Source organism: Pistacia vera, unplaced genomic scaffold, assembly GCF_008641045.1.
Source record: "Pistacia vera cultivar Batoury unplaced genomic scaffold, PisVer_v2 Contig971, whole genome shotgun sequence".
Taxonomy (NCBI): Eukaryota; Viridiplantae; Streptophyta; class Magnoliopsida; order Sapindales; family Anacardiaceae; genus Pistacia; species Pistacia vera.
In genome coordinates this window covers 443,772-460,853 of record NW_022196858.1, presented here as the reverse complement: position 1 = coordinate 460,853, position 17,082 = coordinate 443,772, and the positions used below count along the sequence as shown (strand labels likewise).

The 17,082-nt window shown below is 37.3% G+C and overlaps 2 protein-coding genes across 2 annotated transcripts; both read right to left on the bottom strand.

Annotated features, from left to right (window-relative positions):
* Nucleotides 1-2,157: 2,157 nt before the first annotated feature.
* Nucleotides 2,158-4,808, bottom strand: LOC116121301 (protein tesmin/TSO1-like CXC 5). The gene is made up of 3 exons (XM_031407254.1): nucleotides 4,204-4,808; nucleotides 3,622-3,729; nucleotides 2,158-2,371 (listed from the first exon to the last, which is right to left on the bottom strand). The coding sequence occupies exons 1-3, from the start codon at nucleotides 4,452-4,454 to the stop codon at nucleotides 2,158-2,160; spliced, it is 573 nt and encodes a 190-aa protein (XP_031263114.1). The 5' UTR covers nucleotides 4,455-4,808.
* Nucleotides 4,809-6,671: 1,863 nt separating this feature from the next.
* Nucleotides 6,672-11,257, bottom strand: LOC116121262 (RNA-binding protein EWS-like). The gene is made up of 3 exons (XM_031407225.1): nucleotides 10,981-11,257; nucleotides 7,926-8,229; nucleotides 6,672-7,416 (listed from the first exon to the last, which is right to left on the bottom strand). The coding sequence occupies exons 1-3, from the start codon at nucleotides 11,174-11,176 to the stop codon at nucleotides 6,801-6,803; spliced, it is 1,116 nt and encodes a 371-aa protein (XP_031263085.1). The 5' UTR covers nucleotides 11,177-11,257; the 3' UTR covers nucleotides 6,672-6,800.
* Between the last annotated feature and the right edge of the window lie 5,825 nt (nucleotides 11,258-17,082).

Sequence of the window (17,082 nt, the reverse complement as noted above, 5' to 3'; positions counted from 1 at the left end):
GGGTTGCGAAGAGGATGAATAGAATTGTAACACCCCAACCCACTGTCAGCCCAACACAGTCAAGATATTGTCCACCTTGGCAGCCTAAGTGGTCCGACTCCGAAGCCCAGCCTCTCACGGTTTTGTTTTCAGGCCCAAAACCCCCTGCTCAGGCCCAAAACCCCTTGCTCAAGCCCAAAACGTGTCTTGACTATTGGGAGGTTCCCCTGGTATTTAACTAGCTCAGACCCCTCCTTCCCAAGCGATGTGAGATGTCTCAATCTCCTACCCTCAGGATCCAACGTCTTCGTTGCGATCCCTCTTGGGCCAGACGAGATCTCTTGACTATTTACACATTTCTGGTTGGGATTGGCTCTGATACCAATTGTAACACCCCGGCCTACTGCCGACCCAACACAGTCAAGATATTGTTCGCTTTGGCAACCTGGGTGGTTCGACTCTGAAGCCCAGCCCCTCATAGTTTTGTTTTCAGCCCAAGAACCCTTGCTCAAGCCCAAAACGCGTCTTGACTATTAAGGGGGTTCCCTTGGTATTTAACTAGCTTAGGCCACTCCTTCCTAAGCGATATGGGATGTCTCAAGAACACTGTTGGAAAAAGTTAGGCGTCTCCTATTCACCTCGGGGCTGCCTAAAACCTTTTGGGGAGAAGCCCTAACTATTGCTGCCTACCTTATAAATTAGAGCCCCTCTAGTGCTATAGAATTCCAATGTCTTGAAGAGAGATGGTCTGGTAGAAAGCCTAGCTCAACCACTTAAGGCTATTTGGGTGTGCTGCCTATGCACACACAAATGTTAGACCCAATGTCTCTTAAATGTGTGTTTCTAGGATACTAAGAAGGGACAGAAGGGTATAGGCTTTGGGAGAGAGAGGCTCTGGGGGTTAAGAGTCATAATTAGTAGGGATGTGGTCTTCAATGAATGTGTTTTTCCTTGTAAATCTTCTAACCCCACTGCAGGTACCTCTAATAGTGAGACTAAAGATTTGAACCATACTGATACCACCCAAATTAAGGTGGAGCCAACAATGTACCAAACTGACCTGACCAATTCTGATGAAGAAACTGAACCTGCAGAGCTATCACAACCTGTGGGAATCACTCAAGGCACTGAAGATGAAGTAATAGAGCCTGAAGGAGAGCCTCAACAAGTTGATCTTGCTCAGTATCAGCTTGCAAGGGATATGATTAGGCGTGAAATCAGATCCCCTGCAAGATACAGCTATGCATACCTAATTTACACGGCATTGGTGGCTGGGGTTGAAATCAAAATAGTTGAACCTACCACCTATGAAGAAGCTATAAGCTCAAAGGATAGCAAGCAATGGTTGGCTGCCATGAGTGAGGAAGTTGTTAGTAAATCGATAGATAAAGGCAGCGGAAAATAAAAATTTTTGCCCATCGATCACTCTGATTTGCCAAGATCAGGGTCTGGTATATATATATATATAACATGCTTAAATTGAAACAATAAAGATCCATGCAAGGATACCAGCATTTGGAGGCTCCGCCAGTGTCTCTGAATGGGATTCGCTACTGATTCGAGAACGGAATCGAACTCACGTCCTCCACACGAAGACAGTATGTCAGAGACCAAGAATTAATTTTGCTAGAATTAATTCTTGGCTTTAAAGATGGTATTTGAATGATAGAGTGTGAAGAAGAAGAGAGAAAATCTTTCTCTCAAAAGTTAACCCACGGCAAGAATGAGAGAATTCTACGAAAACCTAAATTTTGCTTTCTTTAAATAATCAAGCAAAATTTCCATTCCACCCCTACAGTTTAGCAACAACCCAAACTTAGGTGGAATCACATATTNAAAGCTCTGGCTAACATTTGCTTTAATAGAATAATATAAATTTTGTGCATAAAAATACACCCTTTTCTCCTTTCACTAAGCAAATTTTTTCATTCAAGATTTTCCCAGTTACAACTACAGCACAAATGATAAACAGTTCTGGACAGTTACATCGCTAAAAGGGCTATTTAAAAAAAAAAAAAAAAGTGGTGATTTCTAAACATGTTAAACAAAGACCTAAAAGAATTTGAAAACTTCATCTGATTAAATTAGTTTAGACAATAAGCATTTAAAACTTAATTAACATTACACAAATTACAAGGTGATCTCAGCATTTTATTAATGAGATCAATAGACCGTATTTCACAGAAAAGTAGTACATAAAGTTGGCTCACATACCCTAGTATCCCGTGTTCCATGTGGGCTGCTAGCAATTTTTGGCCTGAATGCGTTTGGGTTACGCTCTAAAGTTGCATCAACAGCTTCTCGCCTAGCAGCTTCGTTTTCAACATTGTTATGACAATTTACACAATTGCATCCATCACAATAAATTCCAGATGCAAAGCACTCACAGTACCTGTTACAGAGAAATATTAGCTAAATATCAGAAAACATAATTGCATCTAATAAGAAGCAACCATTTCTCCATAAACAGTTCTTAGACAATTGAGATTGGCAGGAGGGCACAAAAATTAAATACAAAGACAAATTAGCTATGGTTTAATCTTATTTTTTTCCTGTAAGTAATAATGTTCTTGCAAACGGAAAGGACAAAATTGATGGGACAAACCTAGTACATGGAAAATATAAAAAGTGACACACCTCAATGAAATATAAAAGGAACATGTCATATATTTAAAATGCTCATTAATAATTGTTTTGAACAACAATTATTTGAATTACGTAAGGCCTTGGGGTATCCAACATTGCCCAAGCCCAGTGATACAAGTAAATATGCATAATTTGTGTTTAATCCCATTGATATAATGATTCTAATAGTAAATATAATGAAACTATTGGATTGAATCGTTTTGATTACCAATCATTATCTTTTATGATATAGATATAAATCCTTGAGCTGAATTGGAAAAAATGGTCTCAATTTTCTCGTAATATAACTCTAACAAAAAATTACCTCAGCCTCGAAAGTATTATTATTCGTCAAGTGTTGTCAAAAGGCATTAATATTTCATTTCATAAAACAATTACTTCAAAGAACGATAGTATGAGGTGAGTTTGATCAATGATACTCTTAACTGGTATTATAAAGAAACAAAACAAAAATATTCCAAAACTTACAGTCATTCCACCCCAACTGAACATTTCAAGCTCACCTGATTATCTGATATGATTAAGAAATCCATAACTTGACGAAAAATGAATGAATAAGTTGAATAATGCATATACACAACACCACAGAGACGGGTGAGTGGACAAGGACAGGGAAAATAGAGATGCATTTTATTACCTTCACAAAAAATCTGTAAGAAACTATCCTTTTCTTTTTTCATGGAAATAAATCATTACCTAATAAGGTAAATTTTCCCTTCTATCTAAAGACCCCCAAAGTTTCACATAAACATCTAACTTCTTGAACAGCAGAAGGAGAAAAAAAGGGTAAACAAAAATGCATCCCTGCTTTGATCATCAAAAGTTCAAGACGAAACAGAAACATCAACCAACATCTCAGTATATAAACAGAGTTGGACCACAGCCCCAAATCAAATAGGAATAATACCGATTTAATACAAATTTCCATAAAATATATATCAACCCATCAATGATGCTCCTGCATTTAAAGAACGCACAGAGAGGTGAGATACTCACAACTTCAAGCAACGTGAATGTTTACAGTTACACTGTTTTTGCTTCTTTGGAGTACTCTCTTTGACGTCAACATTGGGTCTTGGTCTTGATTTTGGGGATTCTGGTTTTCTGGAGAAAGCAAAAGTACTGTTAACAAAATTGATGCAAGTACTTTGAACTTCCATATAAAGTTTTGCCACACTGCCATATTTTTACAGTAATTTTGCGTTGGAAAGTTTCAGGTCCTTGATAGAGTTTATTTACTAGCAAATTAAAGAAATGATAACTTCGGAAAAATTAACTAGCGCCAACCAGAGAGGAAATCAGTTGAGAATCAACAAGTAAATTCAACAGTAAAGAACTCACTCAAGTCTACCATTTAATTTCAATATAACCCAAAAAGAAAAAACTCAGAAATTGAGGAGATAAATGAAGAAACTTGTAATAAATAGTTTAACTGTAAAATGAACTATGTAACAACTGAAAGAGAGCAATCAAACCTAACCTCTCACAACATAACAGTAAGAGGAAACATGCAGTAAAAATAATCAGAAAGTTGATACTCCAAAAAACCAATTTTGATAAAAGAATTTCAAAACTTACACAACCCTCACTGATGGCTGCGCGGTAAGCGTGGACGGTGGCAGAGGTGGTGCAACAGTTTGCGGCTGCGGCTGAGTAATTGGCACCACGGCTTGCGGCTGTGGGTGCTCAGGCAAAACCACAGTTCCACCAAAACCGGCGGTGAAATCGAGCTGTCTAGCGAGCTTCTTCGTCGGGAAATCACCGGCGCCGCCTTGCGTGTCCGATTGCACTTTTTTTGGAGGGAATTCGCCTTCCTCACCCTCCCCCATCAATTTTTTTAAAAACCACTTTTTATTTCTAAAAAAGAACCAATCTTTTGAAGCTTAATCCAGCAATCACACTCCAAAAGTCCCACAAATTTCACAAAATCAAGACTAATTAAAGAAATTTCAGATCCAAAAACCAATTCGACACCTTTTCGGTATCAGATTATAAACAGAATATGTAATTGCTTAGCTCGAGATTCACACCGATGATTTTCTTTAAACCGAAAAAAATGAAATCGAGAGTAACTGGATGCGCATAAACGTAGAGAGAGAAAGAGAGAAACTGTAGAAGAAAAACCGTACAGAGATGGAATTCGGTACAGTGATTGTGAAGAGAAGGGGAACTGTGAAAAAAAGGAAAAGGAAGGAACGAAGAAGAGCAAAAGGGACTTAGTTGTTCTTCTGTCTCTCCTCCCTCTCTTCTGAGATGTTTTGAAATTTCAATTTTTGTGTATATTGAAGGGTGAGATTTGCTTCTTTGTTTCATCTCACGGTGTATATTGAAAGAAAATATCAGACGGTGGAAATTCATAGGAATGCATCGTTGGTAAGTGGTTGACCGTCGGATTATATGCTTCACCAAAGTTATTCGTGCTAGAAGGTAAAATCTGGTGTTGTAGAGTGCAGGCAAAGTGAATGATTGACCACTAAAATCAGGCCATGTAAGCAAGTTGGGATATGTGGAAGCACGTGAGTGGAAGGAATATTTATGTAATGAGCTGAGGAGCGGTTTTAAAAAAAAGGAAAAATAAAATAAAATTGGCGCTAAATCCTAAATGGACAGAGAAGTTGCTGACATGGAGGTGCAAGTAGAACTGGGTTAAGGTCAGTTTGATGGATTGATGGGATGGGAGAGTTTGTTAGAACGAGGTCATTAATAGACGGTCTAAATTTTAATCACAATAAAACACAAGCGTGTAATTTATAAAAAATAATTTCATCAACTAGGCAACTTTATATTAGAAAGTTCCAACTCTTATTTTGTAAATTATATAAAATAATTTGTAGAGCCTAAATTAGTTAAAAGACTCCAAACATACCAAAGACAGTTAGCGAAAAATACCATATTAAACATCAATTTTATTTATAAAGGAAGACCTAAATGAAGGTTACTTTACCATGATGAAGCCAATTTTAAAAGTAAATTAAATGTAATTTCAGATAAGAGGAACCAAATTCTTCACCAAAAGTTGATAACAATTATACAAGGGCCTCTTTGGTAGGTTATTTGAAAAATTATTGCTCTCAAAAACTATTTGAATATGATAGTATAGGAAAATCAAATATGATAAGATTCTGATGATGTGTTTGGTATAATATTAAAAAATTATATCAGAGTTAGATGAAAATTAGAATTGTTGTTTGATACATTTTTTAAAAATATTTAGATTATTTTTTAACTTTATACATTTGCTAATTTAGCTATACATGTCCCGCAATAAAAGTTTATAAATTAACAAAAATACCTTCATCCACCTAAGTCACTGTCGGCAACCGGCCACCACTGTCGGACGATAGTCGGCAATCATCAGAATAGCGAAAGACTTGCTGGATCTTGTCAGCCGTGCATCGATCTGGTCAGAAATTGTCAAATTTATGACCAGAATATGACTATCGTTGATGGCCAGATTTCTAGCCGTCATCAATGATCAGTTCTAATCGTAAATCTGACCGTTTTCGGTCAAATCCATGGTAAATCTGAAGAAAATTGTCAGATTGGCGCATAATCGACTAGTCGTGAGTCATTTCGACGCCGCCGGCCGTCGATGGCAATGATGAAAAGTGATGATTACTGACAATTGGCAATGGCTTGAGTGGATGAGAGTGTTTTTATAATTTATAGAGCTTTTATTGTGAAAATAATTGTTACCTCCCACTTTTCATTTTCAATTGAAAAATTCTATTTAAATCTTATTTGATTTGGAATAATTTTTAGAATAATGATTTGAATAACTAAAAAAACACGGATTCTATTTTTTTATTTAAATAAGATAAAATAAAAGTATTTCAAAAAAATTAAACGTACGGGGGGACAAGATTCTGATAATTCATTAACGTTTTTATTAAGGTTTGACGCAAGTCAACTTGGAATATGTAATGATGATAGAAGAGAAGACTGGAATGAGGGAAGAAGTCGTAGCCTATACGGTGTAGGCAGATTTTTAAGGCATAAACCTGACAAACTATGACTACCAACTGTTTGGTCAATAATGTAAAGAAAATCTTGATAGATATAGAATTGTCAAGGATCCCGCAAAATTATCATGGGAACTTGAAATAAAATGCAAAGCACTACAATCCTAAGCTGTCCTCTAGGCTCTAATAACTTTTCGGCTTTTCCCATCCATGCTAATACGCATCTCCAATTCGGTCACGCCCAATGCCTCTTCGATCATCTCTACCCCGTTCCATGTACATATCTCGACGATAATCTTTCGGTGGAGGTGCACCTCTAATTGGCGATCTGCTCCTCTCTCGCACATCTCGTCCCCATCGCCCACGGTGAGGAGGAACTGGTGGAGCTGGAGGGGGAGAGGGTGCCCGTCTGTACCCTTTCCTTTCATTGAAGAAGTTGTCCCTTCCACGGTCTCTATGGCCCCAATCCATAGGTGGCATTGGTTTGTTCCTCCCTCGATAACCATCATCTGGAAAATCAAGCCGATCCCTCCGCATGTGATCAGAAAACCTACCTTCATGCCGAGAAGGCGGTGGTCCACCAGCTACAAACTCTCTAGGGCCATGGCCATCCCTGCCCCAACCACGAGGAGGCGACCTATAACCATTCATGGGTCTGCCAGGGGAAATATCCATAGGAAGTCCAGGAAATCGCCTAGGAGGAGGAGGTGGTGGTGGTGGTGGTGGTGGAGGGCCAGGATAACCCCTTCTAAGACTTCCACCAGGTGCATAGCGAAATCTCTTGCAATTGTTACAGTACTCTCGCCTGGCAAAGTTCAGGTTGCCGCATCTGAGACATGGAAAACACAATGAGGAAGAATGAAAGATTGGATGCTTTAAACTTACCAATAACAGTATTCACTAATTGACTTTGATGAAACGAAAAACTATATCAGCACTAGGTCAAATTTCCTGTCGGGAGAAAAAATGGCAAAAACGAGAAGGTTACTCACTCATGGAGTGCTTAAAAAGGTAAAGATTTCTAACTCTGTTCCAATCATAATAATAAGAGAAACTGTCTCTCCGAGTATTGTAAAAGGGCTTAGAAAGTACCAACAATTGATAAGAGGAGCTTTAAATCTAGGATCCAGCAAGATGAAAATCAATGTAATTCTCTAATTAAAAAATATCATAATATTACCATTCTTTCTTGTAAAACACAACAAATAAAAACCAAACAGAGCTTGGGCCAAGATTACAAGAAATAATGGAATCTAAAGGAGTATAGAAATTAAGGGAAGAAAAACTAGTTAATAAAAAATAAAAATTCCAGAGCAAAAAAATGATACGCAGACTTACGAAGGATCAGGGCAAACCCAGTCTCCTTCCCGTGGTCGCACATTTGGATTATTTCGATTCATGCCTTCACCTCTTAAAGGCCCAGGACCAAGTGCAGGTCCATCGAAACCTCTGCCAAAAGGCCTGCCACCACCCCTTCCTCGAGCATAAGGTGGTGAAGGGTCTCGATATCTATCATGATCCTTCCCACTGCCAAATTCGCGGCTGCGTGGCATACCCCCAGAATGATCAAAATTAGAGCCATATCGATGATCTGCATCCCTACGCCGTATAGGAGAAACAGAACCTGCACGAGTTCTATATCCTGGAAAAAAAAGAGCAGTAAAATCTACAGATAAGCTAACCCCAACTGACCAGAGGAAAATAATGGATGCAATAATGTATTTATAATGCCGGAAGATCAGCTATCCATGAGAATTGTCAAATGACCCAATCAACAAAGTTTGCAAGGGTAGTTACCATCACTCAGACCACCTTCTCTATTAATAGTACAAAAAGATATTATGGCCATGGAAAAGAGTGAAAAGTTCACTTGGTAAGTGCCCTAGTTACTTTTCACAACTAGTCCACAGTACCAGTAAAAAATTGTTGGATAAGCAAGTCAAATGATGGTTACTTGTACTTACCACAAATGATAACCACTCAGTCCTCATAAAACAAAAACAAGCCCAGCGTTCCTACATTCAAGATCCAAATCCATCTATCTTGTAAACCATTATCAGCTTAATAATATGTGTCTAACCTAAACGTATCAGATTTATTAACCCCAAACCCAGAATGTTGAGCAACCAAATTTAGTACAAGACGAGCTAGTAATTCTGAAGATAGCTTTGTCCACAACCGAGGACAGCGGATAAAGACAGATATAAGCCTAAAAATAACAACCAACAGAGAAACCAAAACCCCAGTACAAGTTTATTCCAAACCTTCAGCTGAAACTGCACCTTCAATAAAGAGCAGCGAAACCAACAGGATGAACCATACAGGTAATCAACCACCAGAAACAGCATTATATCAAAAATTGACCGGCTACGAAACCATTCACTTGTTTTCAGAAACATCCCAGCATGTGGTTATAATCCAAACACCCAAAAAATATAACTCAAAAGCAACACAATTTAAACAATTCCAGTCCAAACCCAAGGGTATAATTGCTCAAAACATGCACGTACGAAGCCAGAGGAGGACTGTCTGATTGATCATTATTGTCTGCCACTACCAATACCTTCTATAACATAACGGAAAACTTGAAAGGACTAATTACCCAAAGAAAATGATCACCCAATAGTTTCAGAGACCTGCAGCAACTCTCTGTATCAATTCCTCAGCTGAGATACAGAAAACTATAAAAACAACTTATGGAATAATAACAGAAATTCCAAAAGCCGCAAAAACAGATTTCCATCATACTTACTGTGAGCAATCCAACTCAACCCTATTTAACCATATGGAAAAAGGAAAATAAAATGTAAGTAGCCCAATCAAACCATTAATTATCATAAGGACAATCCCAAACCACAAATCTGCATGAGGGCAGCTAGAGATTTCCAATTACCACCGGGAAGTCTTAGATGTTTCCGTAAACTAAGGAACTGATGACATCTGAAGGCCAGCAAATAGCATCGGATCATAATGAAATGTCAGCTTCACAAAAACATAGCCAGTAGCAACCCCAGTGCATTTTTCATCATATTTCTGTGGACCCCAATACATTAATGCCCAGGTTATTACTTAAGATAACCATCACAACTGTGCTAACTAATATTGGGTATTCTGACACTTCAATGAACCATGCCATGTGATCATCTCATCTCAAGAGTAAAACTTAAGGGAAAATCCCTCCCAAAGTGTGATTTACATCTTTCCAAATTGAAAACTCCATATCAATTGAAACCAAGGTTATAGTCATTATTCCCTCAGTATTCAAACCAGTCCACATTCTTTGTCATAAACAGAACAAGAACTTATTTTTTGTGATGCAGCACCCAAGATTCACAGAGAATGCACAACATCCATTGATGGAATGCCCCAAAATAAATTACTCAAAACAAAAAATCAATTTCACCCAGATTATGATCCAAGACCGCACTCACACCATGATGCCTTCCTCAAGACCCAAGTTCTTGCAGGCAACATTCAAAGCTGTAACACATAATAGCAAAATTTATTCACAGTTTGACACTCCATAACTGGCAGTAGATCCACATGCTCGATATGCAACAGAAGACATAGAAAAGCAGGTCACTAGCACAAAAGCATAGGAAAATACAAGACTGAGTCATGCTTTCAAACTCACTAGCAAAATTCTAGAAACGTGAGAAAATATCATGCTGCCAGGTCGCATAGTAATCAAAATATGTGTCCAAACACATAAAATAGAGCCCTGAAGTGCTACCATTTCAAAATTCCAACATAATTTGTGATGATGGAAACTATTTAATCTTATAACAATACATACTAAGAGGGCAGTTAAAATATTCTATAGAACATCCAAATGCCGCCTAAGAGGTGTGCTCACTACCACAAACCTTTTATCATTCTATGGAAAAGAAGTTTGGTTTAAACAAAACTTAGAAAAGGGGAGAAGGCAAGCTCCTCCAGAAGATTATAATGAGCTGTAACCTGAGTTTTATGAAGTCCATTTTCTCATAATACAATACGCACACACCCGAACTCACCTAAGTTATCGTTGCTTTAAAATCATAACTTGAACTACATAATAGCTATTTAAAAAAAAAAAAAAAAAAAATCACTTCACAAACCACGAATCAAATGGTAAAACAAAATCTGCCGATCATTCACAAGTTAGTTGCATGTGATAAAGACTCAGTTAAACAAAAAGGTATAAATATATCTATAATTTAAAAGAAACATAATAACAGATCACGCGAACCAGATCTAGGATTTCAAATCGCATCATCTCTTCCATCAGGATTTTGACATGAAAACAAGAAAATTCACCATTTCGAAATTGGACCTCAAAAGAGAAAGAGATTCAAACAGCGCAATAAAAATAAAAACAAATGAAACGACAAAAACAAGGAGCAACACGAACCAGGCTCATCAGAGTACCGATCAGAACGATAAGTTGGAGGGGGGTCACGGCGAACTTCGCCGGGCTCGTAATCGCTGCCACCACCGCGGCCACCGCCACCGTCACCGCCCCCGTCGCTGACGGAGGGACGTACAACTAGGCTACTGAGTAGCGGTTGATGATGCGGCGTCGTTTGTTCCTTGTCCCTTGAACCCATCTATTGGATTTTTTTTTTTTTTTTTTTTTTAGTGTCTGTGAATCCGATGAACGCGTGTCTGTTGCCGAGACGGGATTTCAATTGTAATGAGTGGGGTGGATTACAAAAACCCTAGAGGAATGGGACATTTTTACGGGCAAATTACAGAAAAGGGCAACTTATTACCTGATTTTTACAAAGTGGTCCTACGCGTTATTAAACGCACTTTCAAAAAAGTATTATTGCTCAAAAAAAATATAAAAGCATTTATTAACAATTATTTAAAAAAAAAAAAAACATTGCAATTTTTTCTCTTTTATTTTATTGAATTGAAAAACTTTTTACTATCCATTATCAGTCAACTAAGCAGTAAAATTTATGTTATGTGTGATTTTTCCATCAAGCTCGATGAGTTGCGAGGTATTAAATCGATCCAGAATTAACTCGACTCTACTGGTTGTTCAACCCAGCATAAACTCATCGATTAATAGCTCGATCCACCACAAGCTAGTTGCGAACAATCCGAATGACCATTCAATCGATTCCCAGATAACTTCAGATCCCAAATATTACAGGAATGATAAGATTAACAGTAATCTCTTCGCAATCACAGCGCTCAATTGCAAGAATATCGGAGTTACATTTCAAATTAATTATAATCTCTTTATTTTCGCTCTTTCCTTTATATAAACATTGTATATAAACCCCCTCAAATAATGAAAAAAGGGTTAAAATTTTTCTATAGAACTATTATTGTAAGCTCTCACAGCAAATACAAGAACAATGGAGGTAGGCTTGAGAGTTTACCTCGCCAAACCACTTTAAAAATCTCATTGTTGGTTATTTTATTGCATTTTATTATTCATCCATCGCTGATTATCCGTAACAATGGAGGTAGGCATAGGACAGTTAGGAAAACCCCTTAGCAGAATGGGATTGCGAAGAGAATGAATAGAACATTGTTGGAAAAGGTTAGGTGTCTCTTATTCACCTCAGGGCTGCCTAAAACCTTTTAGGGAGAAGCCTTAACTACTGCTGCCTACCTTATAAATAGGAGCCCCTTTAGAGCTATAGAATTCCAGTGTCCTGAAGAGAGCTGGTCTGGTAGGAAGCCTAGTCTCAACCACCTAAGGGTATTTGGGTGTGCTGCCTATGAACACACAAATGATGGGAAGTTAGAGCTAATGTCTCTTAGATGTGTGTTTCTAGGATACCAAGAAGGGACAAAAGGGCATAAGCTTTGGGAGAGAGAGGCTTCTGGGGTAAGAGTCATAATTAGCAGGGATGTGGTCTTCAATGGATGTGTTTTCCTTGTAAATCTTCTAACTCCACTACAGGTACCTCTAATAGTGAGACTGAAGATTTGAACCAAACTGATACCACCCAAATTTAGGTGGAGCCAACAATGTACTAAACTGACTTGACCAATTCTGATGATGAAATTAGACCTGCAGAGCTGCCACAACCAGCAGGTATCACTCAAGGCACTGAAGATGAAGAAATAGAGCCTGAATGAGGGCCTCAACAAGCTGATCTTGCTCAATATTAGCTTGCAAGGGATATGATCAGGCGTGAAATCAAACTCCCCACAAGATACAATTATGCAGACCTGATTTACATGGCATTAGTGGCTAGGGTTGAAATCCAAAGAGCTAAACCAGCCACCTATGGAGAAGCTATAAGCTCAAACGATAGCAAGCAATGGTTGGCTGCCATGAGTGAATAAATGCACTCCTTAAAGGTAAATAGAACTTGGTCATTGGTTCAGAAACCTAAAGATCAAAAGTGTGTAGAGTGTAGATGGCTGTTCAAGCTAAAGGAAGGGATAAATCAGCCTGACCCTTCAAGATACAAGGCCAAGTTAGTTGCAAAGGGCTACACACAAAGAGAAGGTATTGATTTTAATGAGATATTTTCTCTTGTAGTTAAATTTAAAATAATTAGGTTAATGTTGTCTATAGTTGCTCACTATGATTTAGAACTAGAATAATTAGACGTTAATACTGCATTTTTACATGGTAAGTTAGAAGAAACTATATACATGAGTTAGCCTATTGGTTTTATAGATAAAAATCTACTTGAACATGTGTGCTTGCTGCATAAATCCTATATGGTCTTAAACAGTCTCCTAAGCAATGGTATAAACGATTTGACTCCATTGTGATTGGGTTTACTAGGAGTAAATATGACAATTACTTTTATTTTGCACTCACTAAAGACGTGCCTATATATTTGCTTTTGTATGTTGATGACATGTTGTTAATATGTGAGTCCAAGTCCAAAATAAATGATTTAAAGGCAAAGTTGAGCGCCAAATTTGATATGAAGGACTTAGGATGTGCAAAGAGGATTCTAGGAATGGTGATAGAGAGAAATAGGAAATTAAATAAGTTGAAAATTCACCACATGCAGATTTACATAAACTTACATCCAAGTTTGGAATGACTAACTCTAGAGTTGTTTCTATACTTTTAGCAAGTCACTTTGTACTCAGCAAAGTGCAATGTCTTAAAACAGATTCTGAATTGATAAAAATAGAAAACATTCCCTACGCTAATGCAATAGGCTCAACAATGTATGCTATGATTAGTACAAGACCAGACCTAGCATTAGCTATTTCTTTACTAAGTAGATACATGTCTAATCCTAGAATTAAGCATTGGGTTGCTTTGAAATGACTCTTAAGATACATAAGCAGTTCTGTGCATGTTGGTTTGGATTATTGCAAAAGAAATATTGTACTTGATCTGGCTGGGTATGTAGATTCTGATTTTGCAGGTGCAAAGATACTAGAAAACCTACTATAGCATATTATTTTACTCTTGGTGGGAATTGTGTGAGTTGGAAGTCACAATTACAGCCCCTGGTTGCTTTATCCACAACCGAGGCTGAATATATGGCTATAACTGATGCGTTTAAGGAAGCAATTTGGTTGCAAGGTATTCTGAAAGAAGCTAACCTATCGGAAGAGCTTGTGACTGTATATTCTGACAGTCAAAGCGCCATCCACCTATGTAAAAATCCAGTGTATCACAGGAGGACTAAACACGTGGATGTGAGGTTTCATTTTGTGAGAGATCTAATCTCAAGAGGCTAATTGAACCTGCGAAAGATCCCAATCGAGGCGAATCCAGCTGACATGGGGACTAAGGTGGTGACTGCCACTAAGTTCAAGCATTGCTTGGACTTACTTCACATCAAATAAGGTAATGGAGCTAAGAAGGAACATTGAAGATGCTTACTGCACTAATGGGTACTGTTCAGAAATGGTGTGTTGGCTTCAAGGTGGAGATTGTTAAAGTGTGAAGCCATAAACGGTGTCGCATGACTTAATCCCATGCGCTGCCGTTTTGAGTGCTATCTCTTTTTGTTTTAATCCTGGTTGTCTCTTTGTGTGAAGATCCAACGGCTGCCATCCTCTCATTTAGTCAACATATAAAAGTAGCCAATTCTTCATTGCGTGAGCAGTTTTTTGGCTTTCTTCTTCGTGTATTTTTGCTCTATGCTGTGTTCTTTTATTTAGCACTATTTGTGTAATTCTTAGGCGATTTCTTGGTGAATCGTGTAGAAAAGGTTGTGTTTCCTTTTTGGTTAAGAGGAGTGGGTTAGATTTCTCTTGGGATTTGTAAGGACTACTGTGAATGGGTGTTTGTAATAGTGATTGAGAGTTCTTGAGAGCTTGTAATCTATAAGAACTTTCTTGATACAGAGTGCAGCAGGTCTCAGTGTTCTGGAGTTCAACGTGGACATAGCTTGTTCGAATCTTGAACAAGTGAACCACGATAATTGTTTGTGTCTTTGATTCTTCTTTGATCTTGTGTGTGATTGAATTGGCAGTAGTTTTAGAGTGTGATTTGGTTCAAAATCGCAACAGTTATCCTAAAGATAAATTGTTAGGAGATATCAAATACTAGTGTTCTCACATTCTCTCATAACCTTGAATTAGTTCTCACTTCTATATTTATTTTTTTAATAGGATTCGTATTTCAATTCCTATTAGGACTCATAAATTATATTCTTATTTATAATTGTATTTTTTACCAAATAATTTTTTTAAAGATAAACAAACAAATAGGAAAGTGAGTCAAAATATCTCAACATAAATAACCCATTATCTTTTACAACAAAGTTACGGACACCGAAAAATTTGCACCGAAAATATGTACCGGCCTACGTGTACGCGTGACTCGATTTTTTTATCAATTTTTTTTCTAGTGGACTCCTGTCCATATTATATGGACAGGGGTCCATATATTAGGGACGGGCGTCCCCATTTAAAGGACGCCTGTCCATAATTAAAATACAATAAAATTTTTTTATAAATATTAGGGACGGCCGTTCATCCGTTATAGACAGCCGTCCCTTTATTTTGGACCGGCGTCCGCAAATAAGAGACGCCCGTCCTTAACCAAAATATAAAAATAAAAAAATAAAAAAAACTTTGGGGACAGCCATCCCTTACGTTTGGACGGGCGCGTCCATACTTTAAAAAAAAGAAAAAATTCTAAACCTCTTTTTCTTCGTCTTCATTCCCCATCTCCTCTCTTCTTCTTGTCCAGTGTTATTGAGAACTGCAGCCACTGAAATATTTATATAAAAAAAAAAACGAAGATAAGCAACAATCATGCAACGATAAAAACAACTGATCATCATGCTGCAGCAACACAAAAGCTCAAGAAAAAATTTATACATACATTTGAGTTGTGAAAATATAAACAAAAGCAAAACAAGCAATAATGGCGAGTGATGGTGACGTTATGAACAACAAGCAAGTTATATTGAAACACTTCGTTGATGGAGCTCCAAAAGAATCTGACATGTTGGTGAAAATAAGTTCAATATCTTTGAAAGTCACTGCAGCCACTGAAACAGTAGCGTGGAGCTGCGCATTCTGGGCTCTCCGTTATAGCAGCCACTGCTGCGTCTTCATCTTCAAGAAAGAACGAGTAGTCTGCCAAGAAAAACAAGGTAAACATTAATGCTTGTGCACATATCTGCCAGTGTATGCTGGAGTTCTATTTCTTGAAGCCTAACACTTATCTGTGATAAGAAACCTCTGATTTGATGACTGATTGTTTTAAGTTTTGCCTGATAGTTATTGATGTGTGCTATTTATATTAAGTTCGTCTTAATATATAATGAATGTAAAAAGCAAGCTTTCCTTATGATACCAGCAAAGTAATGCCAATCAAGCACTGGTGGAGGAATCATTCTAGGACTCTTATTTTTCTTTTTCTTTTTCTCATTTTTGTGTCTCGAAATTAATCCTTCCAAAATATCAAAATATTATCTCACAATTGAAATTTGTGAAATATGAGTATGCGTATTATAATACAGAAAATATATTCATTCTGAAAGAAGTTTTCAGTGAGATGTATATAACTTTTTTCGTAAGTTTGTTTTTGGTACCAACTGTCTTTGTTATATATCCTGGCTCTTTGGCTTTTATTCTTGAATTATATCTCCCTTTATATTTTGATTCTTATTTTAGGTGTTATACAAAAGCATTTTCACGTAGATAACTTTTATATGCTCTTTTTATGGCAGAAAAAGAAGGTGTTCTTCATGTTGCTCCAAACAGGGCATTGCAGCTGCATGGAGGAGCTGGAAACAAGCGGTTAACCAAGTGAAAATTTCATGTGTCTACTAAGACCAGTATCTATCTGAGACGTATCTCACCTTGTATAAACTAGTTTGACTTGTGTGCTTTACTTAAATAATGTTTCAAAATAATGTTTCAAACTGAATAATACATATCCAGATTTCTATTATACAAATATATTTTGCTCTGTTGTTTTGTATGGTATTTTCTTTTGCAAAATCCAAGTTCAAAAGTCTTGGTATTGGGCAAAATCTGTCGACATAATATGCATATTCATATTTACATTCAGTTTGTTAAGCTGCTCTCTTGTAATTAATGATTGATA